This window comes from Rhinoraja longicauda, chromosome 6, assembly GCF_053455715.1.
Source record: "Rhinoraja longicauda isolate Sanriku21f chromosome 6, sRhiLon1.1, whole genome shotgun sequence".
Classification (NCBI taxonomy): domain Eukaryota; kingdom Metazoa; phylum Chordata; class Chondrichthyes; order Rajiformes; family Arhynchobatidae; genus Rhinoraja; species Rhinoraja longicauda.
The window spans coordinates 65118902-65140383 of NC_135958.1; the positions used below are offsets into that span (position 1 = coordinate 65118902).

Consider the following 21482-nt stretch of genomic DNA (forward strand, 5'->3'; position numbering starts at 1 on the left):
AACTCATATATATAGTAATAATGAACCCAATACTCTAAACATCTCTCCTTTATAAGATTTTGCAACAGTTTAAGAGCCGGTAGCTACTGAATTGGAATCCAAACTTAAATCCTTTGTACAATTGCCATTTCTATCATTATAAAGTACAATAATTATTTTTCTTGGATTGTCTGAAGTTCATCACCTTCCAACGCTTCATGCACCCTCCCTCCAACTCCACCCTTTCAAGCCCACACACAAAGATGCAGTGTTAACATTTTGGTGGCATGTGGTTCAGCAGCCCAAGTCGCCTTTGTATGAATTTTGAATCAGAAATGTAGAATACATCAAAATGATACATTCAGAATGAACCTGAACGTATCAACAACATGTTACTAAGGAAATGTATTCTTTAAAAATAAGGATGCATATTTCAGTTCAGCAGTCAGTCCTCATGGCAGCGCACTAATTTAATCATCTATACAAATGAGAGCCATTAGAAGTGAGGCCCATGGAATATTCTCTTGTCCTTGAGTTAAGTTTTCATAATAGTGCACCTCCTTACACCACATATCATAATTTGAATTCAGGACCAAATTTGTATATATATTTATATATACTAATATATATTTATATATTTATAACTTTTAACATTATCGTGGAGAAAGTTGTTCCCTTACACACCATGATTGAATTCGACTCAAGCCTCTGGTTAAAAAGAGATTTTACCTTAAAATACCCAATCTGCTTTGTTTCTAGGGACAACATTAACCTTCAACTAATAAATGTGACGTGACACCTGATCTTAGATCTAAAATATGACAACTTAAGGATATTTATGACATTGCTTAATACACAAGCAAGGTGCTAGTTTATTAGTGCCTCAAAGGTGCGATAGGGATATGTAGCCAGCTGAAAGAGAAAGGAAGAGAAAGGGAGATTCATATATTAATTGCATAGCATTAGGTCAAACACTGAAGGGTAACATAGTCGCCAACTTACATTACTAAGCACAGCTTGATTCCTATGAAGGGATGCTTTTAATTAAATGCAATTGAATCAACTGTTCTGACAGAAATCAGAAATGTAAATTACTTATTAAAATAATAGATTCAAAATGAACCTGAACCAATCACAAAATGTGAACTAAGGAAATTAATCCTTTTAAGATAAGAATTTTTTCTATCACTAAAAAAATGATAAAGCAGGAATAATTAGATTTTTGCAATTCTTTGTAAATGTTTTCCGATTTGAGAAATCACTTTAGTCAAAATTGAAACTGGCCTAATCAACAAAGTTTGTGTGATGAATAAAATAAATGCCAAACTTAGATAAGAAAGTAGACAAAATTATCGTAGCTTATACATTACAAAAATATTTTCTAATGCTTTGGTCTTTGGAAATACAACCGAATTTTAAAAATGCCACATTGAACCTCATACTAAAACGTTTCTATAATCTCTTTCTGGGAACTTAACAAAACCTATTTCAGTGGCATAGCAGATAAATGGGTTCCACTGCATTTGATTAAAAAATGCTTAAAAGCACACAGATTGACACAACAGAGAAGAACTGGGCAAATTTTTGGTGATTTTTCTGCATGTCGTCGTTGCTCAAAACTGAGCAGTTCTATAACAGCTCTTTTGTGTGAATAAATTGAACCATATTCTTATTTTTCAGCAAAAATGTCAGTTGCTGAATCTGTTGCCTTCCACCATTCCTCTAAAATTTGATACATTTATACTTTGCCCAGTCCTACAGCAAATCATGCAATGCTATCCACATGCAGATTGAGACTCAAAACAGAACACAAATACAAGCTAACTGCTGGCAGCAAGGTGTAATGCTACAAGCCAACATGCAGTTACTACTCAGTATTAAATACATGGACACCTTGAGATTCTCCAGGTCCTTTTCATATTTCTCACGCAGATTTGTTGGACTGGTTTCAATCTTATTTTTCATGGCATCTATCTGGGACTCCAGTTCTTCTATGCGATTTCTAAGTAGGGCCATCGAATGCATATCACTTGTTTTTCTGAATGGGTCAGTTGATTTCTGCAGATCATTTACTGAGTCCAATTCTTTAGGATCTCTACATTCCTTCAAAGCTTCAATTTCTCGAGTAAGCTCTTCTTTTACCCTGGCACAGTTTTTATCCAGTTCTCTCTTCTCTTTTTTAAATTCTTCCCCTCGTCTCTTCAGCTCCTCAACATGCTTTTCCTTCAAATTTTCCATGCAAATGGTCAATGAATCTATTTCCTTCACATTTTCTTCTGTTTTCAGCCTTAATGTTTCCCCTGCTCTTGCTATATCCCTTTTCAATTTTTCCAGCTCAGCTTCATATGCTTCACGCACTTCCCGCAGCTCTCTTTTATGCCTTGCTGCCATGTCCTGAAGTTCAATAGCTTTGTCCAATGAGTCAATTGGTTCTCCTTCAATATGGATGTGTGTTGTCCTGGCAGCAGCACCTGATTCTGAAATATCCAATTGTTGAAACTCTACAAGGTTCTCTTTCAATTTCATAATCTTTATATCCTGTTTTTCCTTGTGTGTCTTCAACTCAGCTGTATCCATACTCTGCAATGAAGTGATGGAATCTGAGCGCTGCACTTCTAAAGCATGCGCTTTCAATTGCTTATTCCCACTTTGCTCCACATCATGTTTTAATTGCATCTTGGAGATTACATATGCCAATTCAGCTTGCATCATTGCATCTTGGAGCAGAAAAGGCCAGAAATCTCTTGCATTACAATATCTGCTCAATGTGGGTGTGTAATTCCCACTTTGAACATACTTTCTGGCCAGAAGACCCAATTCATCATCTGCACCAGACTGAATACAGTGTGATATTTTCATCAACGAGCAGGCATTTTTCTTAATTTGCTGCACTAGCTCTGTCCTTGCACAAAGTTCAAACTCCTGGTCAGCAGAATTAGATGCTGATGGTAATATACAAGTTTGAGAACAGAAAAGTAATGATTCTTCCTCTTCATCTTTATTCAGCTCATTCCGAATTTCTTCAATCAGCTTATCAAGCTGACACGTGCCGTAAGCAGCCACAACATTCCTGAGCATCCGTTCACTTTTCTGCCTTCTCTGATGTATTTCTGAGTATTGTGCTTTCAGTTGCTGCATTTTTTCTTGTGAAACTTCTAAAATATTCTGGACGCAGAACAATATTTCTCCTTTTATTAAGCTCGTGTCTGCCATCATATTTAGGTAACTGCTTACAGATTTGCTTATTTGCTCTTCAACATCTGATGTCTTTTTTTCCTGAATTTTAGACAGATTTGCCAAAAGCTCTCCTTCTATAAATATTTTGTTAAGAACAGCATGCCCAATTTGAGTACTGACATCATCCGTAGATACTGCAGGCATGGTAACATTTTCACTCTGTTTTCTAATTTCATCTAAAGTACTTTTTACACTGGAGTTTGAATTCTGTAAAGCATTGGCTATACTGTTAAGTGCTGTTGCTTCAAGTGAAAGTTTGTCAGCTAAATATTTCAGATTTTCCTCTTCTGTTAATGAATCTCTGACTAAAGATGCTTCACCAAAAAATACTTTATTTTTTTTAACTAAATCTTCTTCCATACATTGCAAGTACTGTATTGAACCTCCTAATGCATGTACTAATTCAGGCCATTGCACATGTTGTCCCATATCACAATCTTGTGCAAGTCGACCAATGTTTTGTTGAAAATTTTCCAAAGCATGATGCAAATAAAGCAATTTTGTTTGAAGTGACTGGAATTCAGCCAGAACCAGCACTAAGGGGGAATATGTTAATCGCTGGGTTTCTAACCCCTGCCCTTTTGGATAATCTCCAGGTTCAAACAGTCCTCTGTTACTCCCATCATCATGATGAAGTCTTGTATCTAAAGGACAAATTGTTTCCCTTTTAATGTTTTGTTCTGCTATTAATAATTTAGTTTCAAGTGTGCTTACAATTTCCAAGCATTTTTTCAGGTTTGTAATGCAACTATTGACTACTGCTGTATCACATGAACTATCAGTATTCTCAAAGGATGGCAGTCCTGAGAACCAACTTTCAGTAAGTGTTTTAACTACTGAACCAGTCAGTACTGTTACTTGACTATCCAAATGTTGAAGCCTTGCCATCAACTCTTTAGAAAGTTGCACACTGGAACCGAGTCCTCTCTGGTCTTCCTCTGGTCCAGACCAACTAGTGGTGCATTGAAGAACATTTTCAACTGTTGAAAGACTATTCTTTGCCAAATGTTCATTTTGTTTCTTTAAAATTTCCAGATCTGATTGAAGTTTGTTTTTTTGGGAAAGAAGTCCCTTATAATTGGTTTCACTTGTCTGCAAGTTCATGCTTCGTTCAGCTAGCCTGGCTTCTGCTTCTTCTAACTTGATTTGAATTTCTTTATTTTTCTCTAGAAGTACATCAATGTCTGTTGGCACTTGCCAACCAAGGCCTTTAAGTGTGGCCTCCTTAAGCTGCAATTTCTTCTCTGTCTCCTCTAAGCTGGTACCCAAAGCTTCTAGCTTGATTAAAGCCTCATTGAAGTCCTGATTTTTCTTTTCCAATTCTCTCTCATAGGATTTTTTAATTGATACCATTTTAAAATTGGTTTCCTCCACTTCATTTTTCAGTGTATTCACCTCTTCAACGGCCTTTTCAAAATCTTCATTCAGATCTTGAAACCTTTCTTGGTCCTTTACCAATTCTAACTTTAGCCCCTCAAGTTCTCTATCAGCTTCCGTCAATTGATTAACTATTTCCTGATAGTGTTGATTTAATCGTTCATTCTCAGTTGACAAGATGTCTACATCATGGGTAAGCTGCTTCACTGTTCCCTCACTCATCTCAACATGTTCTTCCATTTGCCTCACCATCTCACTGCTTTTGAAAGAGGTGGCTAATTTTTCTTTTTGAACTCTCTCTAATTGAGCCTCAAGAGTCTGTAAGCGATCTTCATATTCTCTAACCTTATCTTCAGCTTCCAGTACGTTGTGTGACAAGAGCTCCTTTTCCTTTGTGTACTTTTCTTTCAGACCTTCGTACTGTTTCTTAAAACGTTCTTCATTCAGAATAACTTCCTGTTCACTGCCATGTAGCCTACTGCATGCTTCTTCCAGATGATCTTGCAGCCGCTTTACTTCTCGTTGATAGTTGTCCTGAAGAGCCACTTGCCTTTCTAGATCCCTAAAAGTTTGAGTCTTTTCCAGAAGCAGTCCTTCTACTTCTCTAAGTTTCTCTTCACTCTCATACAACTTGGTGCTAAACATACTTAATTTTCTCTCATACTCATCGGCTTGTTCTTTATACTTTTGACGATCAAGTCTTAATTCATTTTGTGCTTTTGTTAATGATTGTTCATTAATGGCCACCTCCGACAAAGAAATGTCCAGTCTGGCCTGAAGAGTTTGTATTTTTGCCTCTTGTTGTCTTAAGAGTTCCTTGGCATCCTGATGGCTCTTTTTTTGGCTCTGGGCTTGTGCATTAGCTACCTCCTGTTTTTGCCGTTGAACTTCCAGCTCAGCTTGCAGGTCCTGGTTTAGCTTCTGTAGCTGTTGCCAGGCGTTAGAACTTGCCAAAGGTGGCTCCAGCTTAGAAAAGGGGACCAGACAGTGGTTAACAAAGATGCAAAAGATTTTTGAATAAACTTTAATTTTTGCTTCTCAGTCCCAATAATGGAGATTTAAAACAATTATTTGTTTGTAAATATATATTTCTTCATGTAGATTTGATAGCTTCAGCATTATTCAGGGAAGAAAATTACATTTTCAGTAAGATAAATGCCAAACGGTTAATTATTGGTTGCAAAAATTAAGCAAAAATAAGCAAAGAGCATTCTGCACTAATCAGAATAAGGTTAGTATCTTAGAAAACATGCATATGAAAAGTTAGCGTTATTGGTCAGGAGGGAAGTACTATCAATGCATGGTTGGTATACAATAATCAACATACAGGCGGGGATTCTTTCTATTTTTTAAGAAATCTAGTGCTTTTAACCGTAGGATCCTTTAGAGAAAGATTCTTTAATAAACCCCTGACTTATAGCTTAGACATGTTCAAGCCTTTAAGCTTGTGCATCAAAATTCTCTCATTTTATCTCCTTGTCCATCCCACCTGATGTGGAATCACATGATTATATATTAGTTATAATAACTATGCTGCTTTTGGTTGGTGGAAATCAGTTAACTACAATGTAGAAGTACCAGTGAGGAATATTGAAACGGAGGTTTTAAGTAAGGATTTACAAATGAATGTTTGCAAATGTTAAAATACTGTGAAAAGAAAATTAACAAGTCACTGAGTCATTGTTCCTTCATTTGAATGAAAAAGATGGCCGATTCATTTCATCTAAATTTTAAACTAGATGCTTTTTTAACCCAGTTGCACCACTGTACCTGTGGAAAATGCAGTTATCACTCCACGAAATTGACTGGTTGCATCATGGCCTGGTTCAGAAACTTGAACACCCAGAAAAAAAAATGATTGTAAAAAGTGGTGAACGCTGTTCAGTCCATCACAGGTATTGACCTCCCCACCATCGAAGGGTTATACAGGAATTGCTGCTGCAAAAGGTAGCCAGCTTCATCCAAGACCCACACCATCCTGACCACACTTTCATTTTACTCCTTCCATCAGGAAGGTGGTAGACTGAAAAGACCGGAATTTCGTGTCCGGGTTCAGGAGCAGCTTCTTCCCTACAACCATACTACCTCCAAATAAGCTCCGAACTACAGACACTTGGAAGCATTGTTTTTGTCTTTACAGTATTATTGGTTGGTTTTTTTCCATGTTTTTTTGTTGTTAATATTATGGTGTTCACAGAGTACTGCAGTGCCCTCCATAATGTTTGGGACAAAGATCCATCCTTTATTTATTTGTCACTGCACTCCACAATTTGAGATTTGTAATCGAAAAACCCCCACATGTGGTTAAAGTGCATATTGTCAGATTTTAATAAAAGCCATTTTTATACATGTTGATTTCACCATGTAGAAATTACAGCAGTGTTTATAAATAGTCCCCCCCCCCCCCCCCCCATTTCAGGGCACCATAATGTTTGGGATATAGCAATGTCATGTAAAAGAAAGTAGGCATGTTTAGTATTTTGTTGCAATATCCTTTGCATGCAATGACTGCTTGAAGTCTGCGATTCATGGACATCACCAGTTGCTGGGTGTCTTCTCTGGTGATGCTCTGCCAGGCCTGTATTGCAGCCATCTTCAGCTTATGCTTGTTTTGGGGGCTAGTCCCCTTCAGTTTTCTCTTCAGCATATAAAAAGCATGGTCAATTGGGTTCAGATTGGGTGATTGATTTGGCCACTCAAGAATTGACCATTTTTTAGCTTTGAAAAATTCCGTTGTTGCTTTAGCAGTATGATTGGGATCATTGTCTTGCTGTAGAATGAACTGCCAGCCAATGAGTTTTGAGGCATTTGTTTGAACCTGAGCAGATAGGATGTGTCTATACACTTCAGAATCTTCAGAAGTATCTATAATCTTCGTCTCATCAGTTTACAAGACTTTTTTCCAGATCTGTGGTTGCTCTTTTAAGTGGTTTGCATCTTGCAGTGCACTCCTGTTCATGAAGTCTTCTACGGACAGTGGTCATTGACAAATCCGCACCTGACTCCTGAAGAGTGTTTCTGATCTGTCGGAGAGGTGTTACATTATAGAGAGAATTCTTCTGTCATCAGCTGTGGAGGTCTTCCTTGGCCTGCCAGTCCCTTTACGATTAGTAAGCTCACTAGTGCTCTCTTTCTTCTTAATGATGTTCCAAACAGTTGATTTTGGTAAGCCTAAGGTTTGGCTGATGTCTCTAACAATTTTATTCTTGTTTCTCAGTCTCATAATGGCTTCTTTGACTTTCATTAGCACAACTTTGGACCTCTTGTTGATAAACAGCAATAGAAGTTTTCAAAGGTGATGGAAAGACTGGAGGAAAGACTGAGTGCTGAGAGCTCTCTTATACCTGCATTAAGGAGGCATTTAAACACACCTGCGCAATTAAAAATACCAGTGACGCCATGTGTCCCAAACATTATGGTGCCCTGAAATGGGGGGGGGGGGACACTATGTATAAAAATAGCTGTAATTTCTACAAGGTGAAACCAAAATGTATTAAAAAAAACTCTTTAATAAAATCTGACAATGTGCACTTTACCCACATGTGATTTTTTTCTATTACAAATCTCAAATTGTGGAGGACAGAGACTAATAAATAAATGATGGGTCTTTGTCCCAAACATTATGGAGGGCACTGTACGTTTACAAATCTGTTGTGCTGTTGAAAGTATGAATGTCATTGTTCTGTTTTTGGACACTGACGATAAAACACTCTTGATATGTTGGGAAAGTGTAAATGGGTACGAATACATCAAGGTAGAAAAATCAAATAATAAAAAAATAACTAGAATTAAAATAATGTAAAACTTTCCATTGCCACCTCATACATCACACAGAATGTTAGCTTACATATAATCCTCTCCTTGCTTTTGGATGACCAGATTAATCAGGGTCTTGTTGTTCCTTAGGCTCAAGAAGCAATTTCAGTCATCCATTAGTACAATTTGATACATGTTTAGGATTTAATTTGGAAATACATCCTGAAGAACATATCAAACCACATTTTACCTACATTTTAAATATATTTTAATAATTTATACATTACCAATTTTATGGTTTCAGATATGTGCAGATAATTCATCACTTTAGTCAACCGAGAAATTACAAGTATATAAAGAAAATACAGATGTAATTTTGAAATGGTAAGAGAAATAAATAATCATGGAATTAGATGGGTAATGTAGAAACAATGAAGAGAGCTTGAGTGGGAAAGAACTATGCTAGAAAGCAGAAGAAAGTGTAACCATGGGATTCCTTCATACAACTTCAAACAGAAAATATAACACTATATAATCGAAAATAGTCTTGGGCTGAACAATGTTTAATTCACTTGTAGCCTCTTAGCACCTAGTGGGAAATTCAACCAACTTTCTTTCAGGATATCTATCAACACGAGAATGTTTTTCCTCAGTATAAACCTCCCTGAATGACTGTCAACAATGGTGCAAAATTCGACTCTCGGATGCTTTTCAACATGCCTGGTCTGAAAACAAATTTTATTCGCTCACAAAGCAAACAGATTTTACTAACTTCATTTTCCTGAAATCATACTATCCACCTGAGATCTCAAGTACAGGCTCATGAGTAGATCTGGACCACTTTGCCTGTGAAGGTTAAGATCACAATCATTCAGTTTCCTAACTTCTGGAACTTTCCAGGCGTTTCTGGAGATCTTTACTACAAGTAACAGCTTGTTGCTTACTATTGCATTAAGTGTGTCACCCAATCTCTAAACTCAAACAGAGAAAACCTCATTTATTTATTTTTTCAACCCACCAGTGTTGATAAAATGGGCATGCAATTTGCCTGCGCTGTGGACTTATCCAAAATGTTTGGATTCATAAACTGCATTTATGTAGTAATACGCCTTATAAGATATCTTCCTGGCAACTTCCTAGCAGAAACACTTATTGTGCTTAGGAGGTCTTTTGAATTGTTTCGCATGTGGTATGTCTGTTTGCCAACTGGCTCCCGAGTCACAGCATCAAGGCTGAGTGCTGGTAACTTAAATGGATCAATACATTACTTCAACTAAAACTGGCAAAGCATAGAGTTACACTGGAAAATCTAAGAACACTGTTCTGGGAAATCTACAACTGAAGATTGCAGCTTCACGGTACATAAAAACAGCAATGCAGTAGAAAAACAGCAATCTGGGTTTCTGATTTAGAACCCCATTAAAAATAGTTAAGCTGTCCAGTTTAGTACATCAAGGAATTAAAGGCATTGCTGGGGCTAAATGTAGTTGATAATGCTTGGGCATATAAAATATAAAATCTCTTTAGAGTAAGAGACAGATGGAAGTTATACTTGTGACATTAGGTTCAAGCTAGGTTTTATTTTCTGGTTAACCCACCATGTTCTTGAGCTTGGTGTTTAGCAGACAGTGAAAGTTGAAATTAAAATATTCATAAACTGGTGAAATAAAGACTATATATCTGCATGCATTTTCACCGCTGGTGAGGGTATTTCAGACCCAGCAAGGATTACGATTACTTGCAAGTCAGGTAAATTACTTGGGGAGAACTTGCAGCTTTCCATCTACCTAACATCATCATCCTTCCAGATAGCAGAGGTCTTGGGTTTACGAGGAGCTGAAGTAACAGTGAATTGCTATGGTACATATTGTCCATGCTACTCATGAGAAATATTGACAAAGTTACATCTGAATGGATTGCTCATCTCCATTATTCAACACGCTATCAGCACAGTTTTGACATGCACTTTTCCAATTTATGTGACTACTAGACTGTTCAATACTCATTTCTCTCACATTGAATCAATCGTTCTCATAACAAAATATGAAAAAAGATCCTAAAATATAAATTGATTGAAAATAGGGTTGTTAAGAATATCACCACATAGGTCAACTTTGTTTTCTCATACTGATCTTAGGATAAATATGGAGCATCACTATCCCCCTATACAGCTTACTTTTGTTTCAAAATCATCCTTCTGCACCTCAACTAAATACTGTGATCTTCAAACTATAACATACCAACTTAAATTATAAAGGAACAGCACTGGTAACCTTGTTTCACCTGTCACTTACCATAAACAGGGCCATGTACATTACCATGTACAGGGCCCTAGTGAGACCACACCTGGAGTATTGTATACAGTTTTGGTCTTCAACTTTGAGGAAGGATATTCTTGCTATTGATGGAGTGCAGCTTAGGTTCACGAGGTTAATTCCCGGGATGGCGGGACTGTCATATGTTGAAAGAATGGAGCGACTGGGCTTGTGTACGCTGGAATTTAGACGGATGAGAGAGGATCTTATTGAAACATGTAAGATTATTAAGGGATTGGACATGCTAGATGCAGGAAACCTGTTCCTGATGTTGGGGGAGTCCAGAACCAGGGGCCACAGTTTAAGAATAAGGGGTAGGCCATTTAGAACGGAGATGAGGAAGAACATTTTCACCCAGAGAGTTGTGGATCTGTGGAATTCTCTGCCTCAGAAGGCAGTGGAGGCCAATTCTCTGGATGCTTTCAATAAATAGAGCTCTTAAAGATAGCGGAGTCATGGGACATGGGGAGCAGGCAGGAAGGGGGTACTAATTGTGGATGATCAGCCATGATCACAGTGAATGGCGGTGCTGGCGTGAAGGGCCGAATGGCCTACTCCTGCACCTATTGTCTATTGAAAAATAACTATTCTCTCTACACTTGAAACTTATTTCTCCAGTTTTTAAACACTCATATCATCAATTAAGGTAAAATTCCCCTCATTTAGCATGCCAAACACACAAAACTAAAATGAATGATTTAGTCACTTAGTCATAAGCAGGCAATTATGTTAAATCTGTGATATAAATTATTCATTTAACTTTTCAAGTTCCTTTTTGCTACGCTAGATTCAAACTGGCTGCTTGGTATGAATAATGTCAATCTTTCAATACTGTTGAAAGCTGCACACAACCAGACTAATGGAGGATAGTCCATCAGGCGGTACCTTGGAAATGGCAGACGTGGTGAGTCACTTGCCAAAACCTCTGATCTCCTCCTACCGCTACAGAATTTATATCTAGTTAAGTTGCTGATCGATGGTGGAGGTAATGTAATGCTGCTTAAAATCACGTACTTATAGTTTGACTTTATCTTGTTCGCCGTATACATATTGTATATGTCCTTTGCCATATATAAGCCCATGCTTGAATATTTTACAAATTACAAATAAAAAAGATAAATGAACATTCCCAATTATTATGAAATAGATTAAGATAATTGCATAATAGAAACTGCCCTGAGAAACTTCCTCAGCATGTTCCAAGGGCTGACGTGGCAAGATGATGGATAGAACACAGAAAACGTTAGGACATCACTTTGAAACTACAAAGTTTTTTCAAAGTTTGATCAGGGAGAAAGTTTAGGGAAAGGACGGTAATTTTCTTTAACCACAAAATTCCGATGAGGTTTAACAGAGCTAATGCCAAGATGTTATTCCCCTTGGCTGCATAATTAGGAGACAAAAGAAACTGCAGATGCTGCAATCTTGAGCAAAACACAAAGTGCTGGAAGAACTCAGCAGGTCAATCAGTGTCTGTGGAATAAATGAACAGATGACAATTCAGGTCAGGACCCTTTGTCAGACTCAATTTAACTAGATCAGATTGACTAAGGATTCTTGGGATTAATCATCTAAATTGAATCAGAAAAATGTTTCAGATTAACTGTGAAAATTTAGATTTCTCTATCAGAGGGCTACATATTCAAGGACATTGACATTTTTCTGAAGTCCACTGGAAATCACAGGCTAAGTGCGGAAAAGGGAATTGAAGCGAAAGGTCAACCATGATTTTTGTGAACTGCAGAATAGCTTCCAACTACTCTTGTGGCCTTTTTATTGATTTATTGGTTGAACTTAATTCATTTCTTTTTTTTTAAACAGGGTAGTGGGTATATGGAATGAGCTGCCTGTAGTTGAGGCAGGTACAATAACAACATTTAAAGACATTTGGACATAGGCACATTGATATGAAAGGTTTAGAGGGATACATGTAAATGCAGGAAAATAGTACTAGATGAGATGGAGCATCTTGGTTAGCATGGACGAGTTGGGCCGAATTACTCGTTGCTGTGTTGTACAATTCTATAAATCAGGAATGGAATCAGAATGCGTCAACATGAAACAGCTGGAACAAGACAACATTTTACAATACAATTCTATGATGGAACGAGGAAATAATTTTTGTTAGAAAGGAAGTTGAGTCAAGTAATACATTAAGAGTTACAGCATAAAGATCCATGTAATTTTTTAATATATTTTTCTCTAAATACCGCTGACTGCTAAGGAAACAAACTGGTAGAGTGCCAAGCTCGATAGTGGACACAGGTTATTTTCCCATTCCACATGTCTGAACTAGCTTAATTGTTAGTATTTAGTTTTAGCTTTGGAGATACAGCGTGGAAACAGGCCCTTCAATCCGCGCTGACCATCAATCACCCATATTGTAGTTCTATCCTACACACAAGGGACAATTTACAGAAGCCAATTAACCCGCAAACCTGCACATCTTTGGAATGTGGGAGGAAACCAGAGCACCCGGATTGAGAGTGATCAGCCATGATCGCATTGAATGGCGGTGCTGGCTCGAAGGGCTGAATGGCCTACTCCTGCACCTATTGTCTATTGTCTAAAACCCACTTGGTCACAGGGAGAACGTACAAACTCCATACAGACAGCACACGTAGTCAGGATTGAATCTGGGTCTCTGGTACTGTAAGGCAGCAACTCTACTGCTGCGCCACTGTGCCATCCTGAAGTAGTTTTCCACGAGGTTCTCCAACAATTCCTAATAAGGTATTTAATTCTCTGTGTTTATATTCAAAAATAAAAATAAATAATATTCATCATTCCAAGTGAATGAATTTTAAGAGTGAAGCGAACACTTCCACCGTGTAGTGTGCATGCAAAGATCAGAAATTATCCACGTGAACATTTTAAACTAAGCTTTTAAAATTTGTATTAAAAGTGATTACAAAAATCAGTTACAGATCAAGATAAAATCAGCATGTCATGCCAAACTACATTACAATGTGTCAAACAGCCTGCAGAAAACATTTCTGCTTTTACATTTAGAGTAACCCATAAATTGTTAGAAAATTCTAAAGTTTGCAGAATCAAACAATGATGGTCTCTTTGCAGTTAGACTGTGAATGAAGGCACATACGAGTCCCTGCCTGGACCCAAGCCTGAGCCATAAGGACAGATGACCTCGTTCTTGCATTAAAACTACTTTGTATTCATAGAATTATAGCCAAGAAAGTAATAAAATAAACTATATGGTCCCTTGCGTTCATGCAAAATAATAAAATAAACTGTTTAGATTACTTTTATTTCCTTGTTCTTGGTCCATAGCCTTATGGGTCTTCCAATTCTCTTTTAAGTACTTTTTAAAACATGAAAGTTTCTGCCTCCATCATCCTTTCAGACATTGTGTTGCAAACCTTCACGATTCCTTGAGAATAGTTCCCCTCAACTTTTCACCAATGTTTCTATCAATCAACTTAGATCTTTTTCTCTTGTTACTCAGTCACTCTCACTTGGCCTCTCAATTTTATACACCCTAATTACAGCACCTCTCGTTAGTTCGACAGAAGATAACCCGAGTACTGTCTCTGGTCATAAGGTAATGTTCTGGCTCTGGCAACATCCTTCACAATATGCTTTCTAACAAAGTATTACAAGCTTATCCCACACCATAACCCAATCACAACTTGGCCAATCTTTATGAAATGAAGCACTGTGAGCCCGAATGAGTTAAGTTAAATATGCCAGCACAGCATGAAGGATATTATCCCTCCCAGCAAGCAGCGGGCCAAGACACTCCCAGCAAGCAGGCCCGACTTGCCCACCGCAGACCAACGACGGAGGATAACTCTCCCGCTGCGGACCGACAATGGAGGGCATGTCCCCCACGGTCAGAGGAACGAGTAATGCCCACTGCAAACCGACGGAGGAGGACCTGCCCTTTAGGCCCAGCTTGTCCACCATAAGACTCTGAATTGGCCCCAAGCTGCTGGTGTCGACGGGAACCACACCACCGAGAACGATGAGGGACCGAGAACATTCTGGTGGGGGTGGGCCCCCGCCAAACAGTGGGACCCGACACGGGGGGGCCCTGCTGCCATGTGATGTGGCAGGGTATAGGTACGACTGTTCAGTACTTTTGTAACATTGTCGGCACCAACACATGATGACACTAGTGTACTGCCTAGGTTGTACGCAAAACAAAGGATTTCACTCTACCTTGGTACCCTAGATACATGTGACAAAGTATCATTCGTTCATTATAAAAAATATATAATTGCCACCATGACACAAATTACCACACATATGCTAAAAAGTAGATTAAGCACACTTTGGATAGAGACCACTGGATTAAATCAAAACTGCTAGTTATGAAAGATTTTAATGAACAGGGACTTATCTACAACAAGATCTTATCTACATCATTACAATTCCACTTGAAAGTACCAAGGTTATTACTGAAAAATATCTCAATCTATATTCCTCATCAGATCTTTTGCATCATCTCTTGATAGCGAATTAGTTAAATGACCTGAATTTTGGCTACAGCCTATTATAAGAGGAATACCAATTGAAATCATGAAGCAAAAGTGGTGGCTGAATGGTACGATCGAGTTAGGAGAAGAACTGTTTTTAGCATTTGCCAAATGAGAAATGTTCAGAAAATGAGGTTCATTTTCAAAAAGACCAAGGAACAACGAAAAGACAAGCCAAACAGGAAAACAAGTAGACTTGGGCTTATTTAAAAGTTATACTTGAAAGGAGGCACTCCTGAAATTGTAATATAAGAAAATAACTGCAGATGCTGGTACAAATCGAAGGTATTTATTCACAAAATGCTGGAGTAACTCAGCAGGTCAGGCAGCATCTGTAATGCTCTTTCACTATTCGATTGGAACTGAATCCAGGTTCCACCAAAAGAATTATATTTCTGGATATATAACACATCGTTAGAATGTGATTAGTATAGTCCAGGCAATATAGTAATGTATATCTATGCCATCTGAATATGATGGGGAGTTGGGGAATGGGATTCAATACCATTTAATATTTCAGTCTGTAATAGTTTGATGCATTTATGACAGCAAGGTATGACAATTTGGCAGCACATTAAATGTGGAATGGAATTTCAACCTGGCTATATTTTCTGTTAATGTTAAAGCATAATGCAGTAAAATAAGTTTAATATTACCACAAGCACCAAGGAGCCAGCACCGATCCCTGAGACACCATTAGTCACAGGCCTCCAGCCCGAAAAACAACCCTCAGCCATCACCCTCTGCTTACTTCAATCTTTGGACGTACATCAAGGTCTCTCTATTCCTCAACACTTCCTCAGACCCGATTCATAAGTTATAGGAGCAGAATTAGGCCATTTGACCCATCAAATCTACTCTGCCATTCAATCATGGCTGATATATCTCTCCCTCTCAACCCCATTCTCCTGCCTTCTCCTCATAACTGCTGACACCCATCCTAATCAAGAAGCAATTTATCTCTGCCGTAAAAATATCCATTGGCTTTGCCTCCACAGCTTTCTGTGGCAATACATTTCTTGAGTCATCACCCTCTGACTAAAGAAATTCTGCCTCCATCTCCTTTCTAAAGCTACATCATTTTATTGTGATGTTGTGCACTCTGGTCCTAGAATCACCCACTAGTGGAAACATCCTCTCTATATCCACTCTATCCTGGCCTTTCACTATTTGGTAAGTTTCAAAGAGGTCTCCCTCATCCTTCTAAACTCCAGCAATTACAGGCCCAGTGCCGTCAAACGCTCATCACCGGGCCGAAGGGCCTGTTTCCGCACTGTATCTCTAAATCTAAAAAAAAAATCATAGGTTAGCTCAATCATCCCTGGGATCATTCTCGTAAACCTCCTCTGGACCCTCTCCAACACCAGCACATCCTTCCTCAGATATTGGGCTCACAACTGCTTGCAATACTCCAAATGTAGTCTGACCAGTTCCTTATAAAGCCACAGCATTACATCCCTGTTTTTATATTCTAGTCCTCTCGAAATATCATTGCATTTGCTTTCGTTACTCCCGATTCGACTTGCAAATTAACTTTTTGTGAATCCTGTACCAGCACTCCCAATGCCAAACTTCTGAAATGGTGAGGCTAGGGTTAAGTGCAAAGTTTTAATTTGATTTATCAAATGACCAGGGATTTAGTGATGAGCCCTGTGCAATCCCACTGTATACAGTCCTCGAGCCATTATAAATCTTGGTCACTGCCCTTTGCTTTTTCTCACTGAACCAATCCTTAATTCATCTTGCTATGTTATCTTAAATCTCACTGGCTTTTACATTTTTGATTAATGGGACTTTGTTAAATTCTAGCTAAAATCCTCAATCCCCTTTTCAATCCTTCCATACCCCTTCAAAAAATTCAATTATGTTATTAAGACATGATCCAAATTGACTGCCCTCAATTAACAAGACACGCTCGCTCTAAAAGCTGCTTTATGTCATCCATTAATTTTTTTCAGCAATTTGCTCACCACTTTTGATAGGTTAATTGGCCTTCAGTTACTTGGTCAAACCTTTCCTCCCTTTTTAAACAACAGTAACACATCAGCAACCTTTCCATCTTCTGGCACTATGCCTGTAGTGAAAGAAGATTGGAAAATATAACATCAGGTGCTGTTTCCCTCTTTGGTGACCCAAGATATTTCAACTGGACCCTGTAATTCTTTTGGTCTTAAAGTTGTTAGGTTCCCTAATACATTCTATCCCTATGGTTTTGTTTTCCTTCAAATTTGTCCTTCTTAATGTAATGTTAATATCACTCTTCACATCTATAAAAATTGATGCAATGTATTAATTTAGAACTTTATACATTTCTGCAAATTGACTGCTGTTTCCACCTATTACACAACTTCTGTTCACTGTTTTCATTATTCCCCTTTGCATATTTATAAAACATTTTTTGGTATTCCCTTTTTACCTACCAACATCTTTTCAGTCATGCTCTTATTCCACATCTTCAATGGGAAAACTTGTACTCTGAACTTTGGCTATTGCTTCCTTGTATACATCTCATTGGCGTGATACTGATTTACTTCAAGTAACTGCTTCCAGTCTATTTTGATAAAGCATATCCCTGTCAAGTAAAATTGCTATTCAAAGGTGAATAGGTTTATCTTCGTTTTTGCCTACAAGCTAAATGTAAAAGAAGTGTCTCGACCGAAACGTCGCCCATTCCTTCTCTCCAGAGATGCTGCCTGTCCTGTTGAGTTATTCCATAATTTTGTGTCTACCTTAAATGTAACTGAATTATGATCACCATCTACAAAATGTGTACCTGACAGATATCTGGGAAATACTGAATTCCTATTCACTGCAGCTTTCCTGCCTACCACTATCACCCAGACAACTACTTTCCAAACTACCACCATCCAATACAACCAAGTCACCAACAATGATAATGAGTGGGCTCTGGCCCTGTTTCCTTGAGAAACCATTTGCCTTTTCTATCTTCATAGGATAGTGAGATGCACTAAGGAACTCCTGCATGCACTATAGTGACACCTGTTCTTGCTCAAAATCTGAAATTTGGATCTTGGCCACATGAAGTTTCCTGCATATGGTCATTCCAGATGCCAGAAGAGTCTTAGATTTGCCACGTCATAGGAAGTGCATTCAATGAGACTGAGGAGCTCTGCGTCATGTTTAATTCACTAAAATCAAATAATATTTGTAGTCATATTTTTAGGCTGTTTTACTGATTATAGAGTCAGAGTCATAAAGCATGGGACCCCAGCTTATGCATGATTACCAAGCTGCCCCATCTATGCTGGTGTTTGCCCCAGCTCTGGCAGCTCGTTCCATATACCTACCATCCTCTATGGGAAAAGGTTTTGTCTCAGTGTTTTTGGTAAATCTTTTCCCTCATACACTGAACCTCTGCCCTCTCGTTCTTGAACCCTTGACACTGAGTAACAGCCACTGTACATTAGCCCTATCTATTTATGTAAATACAAGTTCTCCAAACTGAGAGTCTGGCACTTGAATTCATTCTTGTTCATATTAACCTGCGAAGAGCAGGGATGACTGATAAAGTTCAAAGATTTCAGAAATATTAAAAAAATGTTAGGCATTGGGTTATGTGATGGGAGTGAATGGAAGAATCAACACTTACCACCCTGAAACATTTTTGCTGTCTTTGACCAAATTGAAAAGTTTTAAAGATTCAGTTGAAATTGAGCATATTTTGTGCTCCAGTAGGCACATATGAAGCTCAGAGTGCTGAATGTACAACCTCTCTCTATAATCAAAGAAAACAATTTGATTTTTGTCCATTCATTATCTTTACACCTTGATGGCCTTCTTACCTCTTACAATGTACTTTCCTGTCCATCTTTCTGTCAAAGTTAGCAAACATACCTACAGTGTCTTCATTCAAATATATTGTAAAAATGTCTTCAAATAACTTCCTTAAATTGGTCAATGTATGTCTTTCATAAAGTCGATTACCTTGAACTTTTCTTAACGATAGATTTTAATATTATTGCTATGATGGATTCTTTTCTAACTGGCCTGTCGTTTCTTAAATTATTCCCTCCATTTTTAAATAACCAAGTAACAATTTTTATTTAACAATCTAATAGAAGTTCCCTGAATGCAGTGAATTTTGGGAAATTAAAACCAAAACATCAATTATCCCACTAAACACTTTTTGTATTCTAGAATGAAGTCCCTGGATACAGACGTGGGGCTCTAACAATTTTGCTTGGGACAAATTACGTGATGATTGAACTTTTCTTGAGGTCCTCCCTCCATTCCAATTCCCTATATACAGCGATATCAGGGATGTTGTACGCAGTTTTTTTTATGATGGTAAAAGTTAAGGCTTTCAAATTTTTAACTCAAAATGATTAATGTTAAAAAAAAAATTTAAATTAGGTGGTCAGACACTTAAACGGTTTAAAGGATGATGCCCCGACACAGACATCAATAGCAAGGAATGATATGCGTTCCAACATATTTTTGCCTACAAAAAATGTACTGGGTTATATATATTCAATGTGGTAGAGACTGATTCATCTGCAGTCTCCTTGTTTTCAACTATTTATTCCCCAAACATCTCAACTCTTTAAAATGTCTATAGAAATTCTTACCATCTGTTTCTACATTTCTCATTGGCTTTTCATAAGTTCATAAGTTTATACGTCAGGAGCAGAAATTGGCCATTCGGCCCATCAAGTCTACTCTGCCATTCAGTCTTGGCTGAGCTATCCTTCCCTCTCAACGCCATTCTCCTGCCATCTCCCTATAACCTTTGACACCCTTACTAATCAAGAACCTGCCAGTCTCTGCTTTAAAAATACCAAGTGACTTGGCCTCCACAGCCGTCTGTGGCAATGAATACCACATATTCACCATGCTATGGCTAAATTCCTCATCTCCTTTTTAAAAGTATGTTCTTTAGAAGGATTTTGTTTTGTATTCCAATTCTTCCTTATTAATCATTTTGCATTCTTTGTATTTTATTATATTCTATCCCATCTTCTAGCTGGCCATCCATCTTTGCACAACTATTTTCTTCTTTACGTTTGATACCACCTTTAAACTTTTAGTTGACTATAAATTGTGGATCCCTCCAGCCTTGGAATTCTAGCTCTGGATCCTACATATTCCTTTTTGGAAAGATCCCCTCAAATGTCTGCCAGATATAAATTTGTCAGTTCAGTCTGCTTCATACTCTCAGAATTGTTCTTTTTAGATTAAAATACCATTGCTGGACCCTTTCCACCCTGACTAAACTAAATTAAAAATTCAAACCATGATTGTTGCTAGCCATGGTGCTTCTACTATTAGGTTATTAAACAATCCTACCATTTTGACCTATGTCTCTGGTATGCTTAACAACATATTGTTCTGAGGAAACTAACCCTAAAAACATTAAGAATGTCATTTTTCTAGTCCACATATAGATTAAAACGGCATCTGATTACCACTTCAGCTTTCTGACAAGCTTCCATTATTTTATCTTTGATATCCTATCCATTTTTGAGGGGCCTGCACAATAATACCATAGAAGGCAAAGAATAGGAAGAATTTCTGGTGTATTCAGGGGAATTTATTTATTAGTACATTCTAGCTCAACGAGGAAAGGGGTTGGATCTCATTCAAGTGTCAGCGTGAAGTTCAAATCACAATGATCAATGGAAAAGAAAAAGGAACACTTCAAAGTAAAACACTTAATTGGAGAAGGGCCAGTATTATAGATTTGAAGTCAACCAGACTGAGGTAAATTGTAATGAAAAGTTTAAAGCAATACTGTAATCAAATTATGAGCAGTTCTTGAAGATGTTTAAGGCACAGAAAGAAAATTAGATTAGATATAAAATGGATCCAAGATTTTTTTTTTGTATTTTATACACAGTAATCTATTGATAAGAGAGCTCTCGTTTATTAGAGACCAAGATAACCACCATGAAAGCAAAAGGCAAGGTGAAATATGCACTTTCTATTTCTATAAAGGTAGTAGAGATGAAAGTGATTATACATAAAGTTGATAAATCAGTCGATAACTTGCATCAGAGAGGTTATTGGAAGTATACATCAACATTGCAATGGTACTATACCAATCTTAAAATCTTGGTTAAATGCAGGAGTGAGAATTGCACATATTTGTCTCTTGGTGAAAAAGGATACAAGGATAAACCCACCAATTGCAGGTCAGCTAGTCTCACTTCAGTGGTGGAAAACTGTGAGAAACTTTGATTAAGGACAACATTAATAGTCCACTGCAAACGAGAATGAATAAAGAAAACCAACACAGGTAGCAAATTGAGTTTAACTGATTTTAACTATAATGACGATGATATATTTGTGACCATTCGGA

General features: G+C 37.7%; 1 protein-coding gene across 3 annotated transcripts in view; it reads right to left on the reverse strand.

Moving 5' to 3' along the window:
* LOC144594525 (uncharacterized) overlaps positions 1-21482 on the reverse strand; it is a 208110-nt gene that overhangs the window by 33239 nt on the left and 153389 nt on the right. For all 3 annotated transcript variants that reach the window (XM_078401186.1, XM_078401183.1, XM_078401184.1), the window contains one exon: positions 1873-5559. In XM_078401186.1, coding sequence (XP_078257312.1) covers positions 1873-5559 — 3687 coding nt within the window. The remainder of the gene's footprint in view (positions 1-1872; positions 5560-21482) is intronic.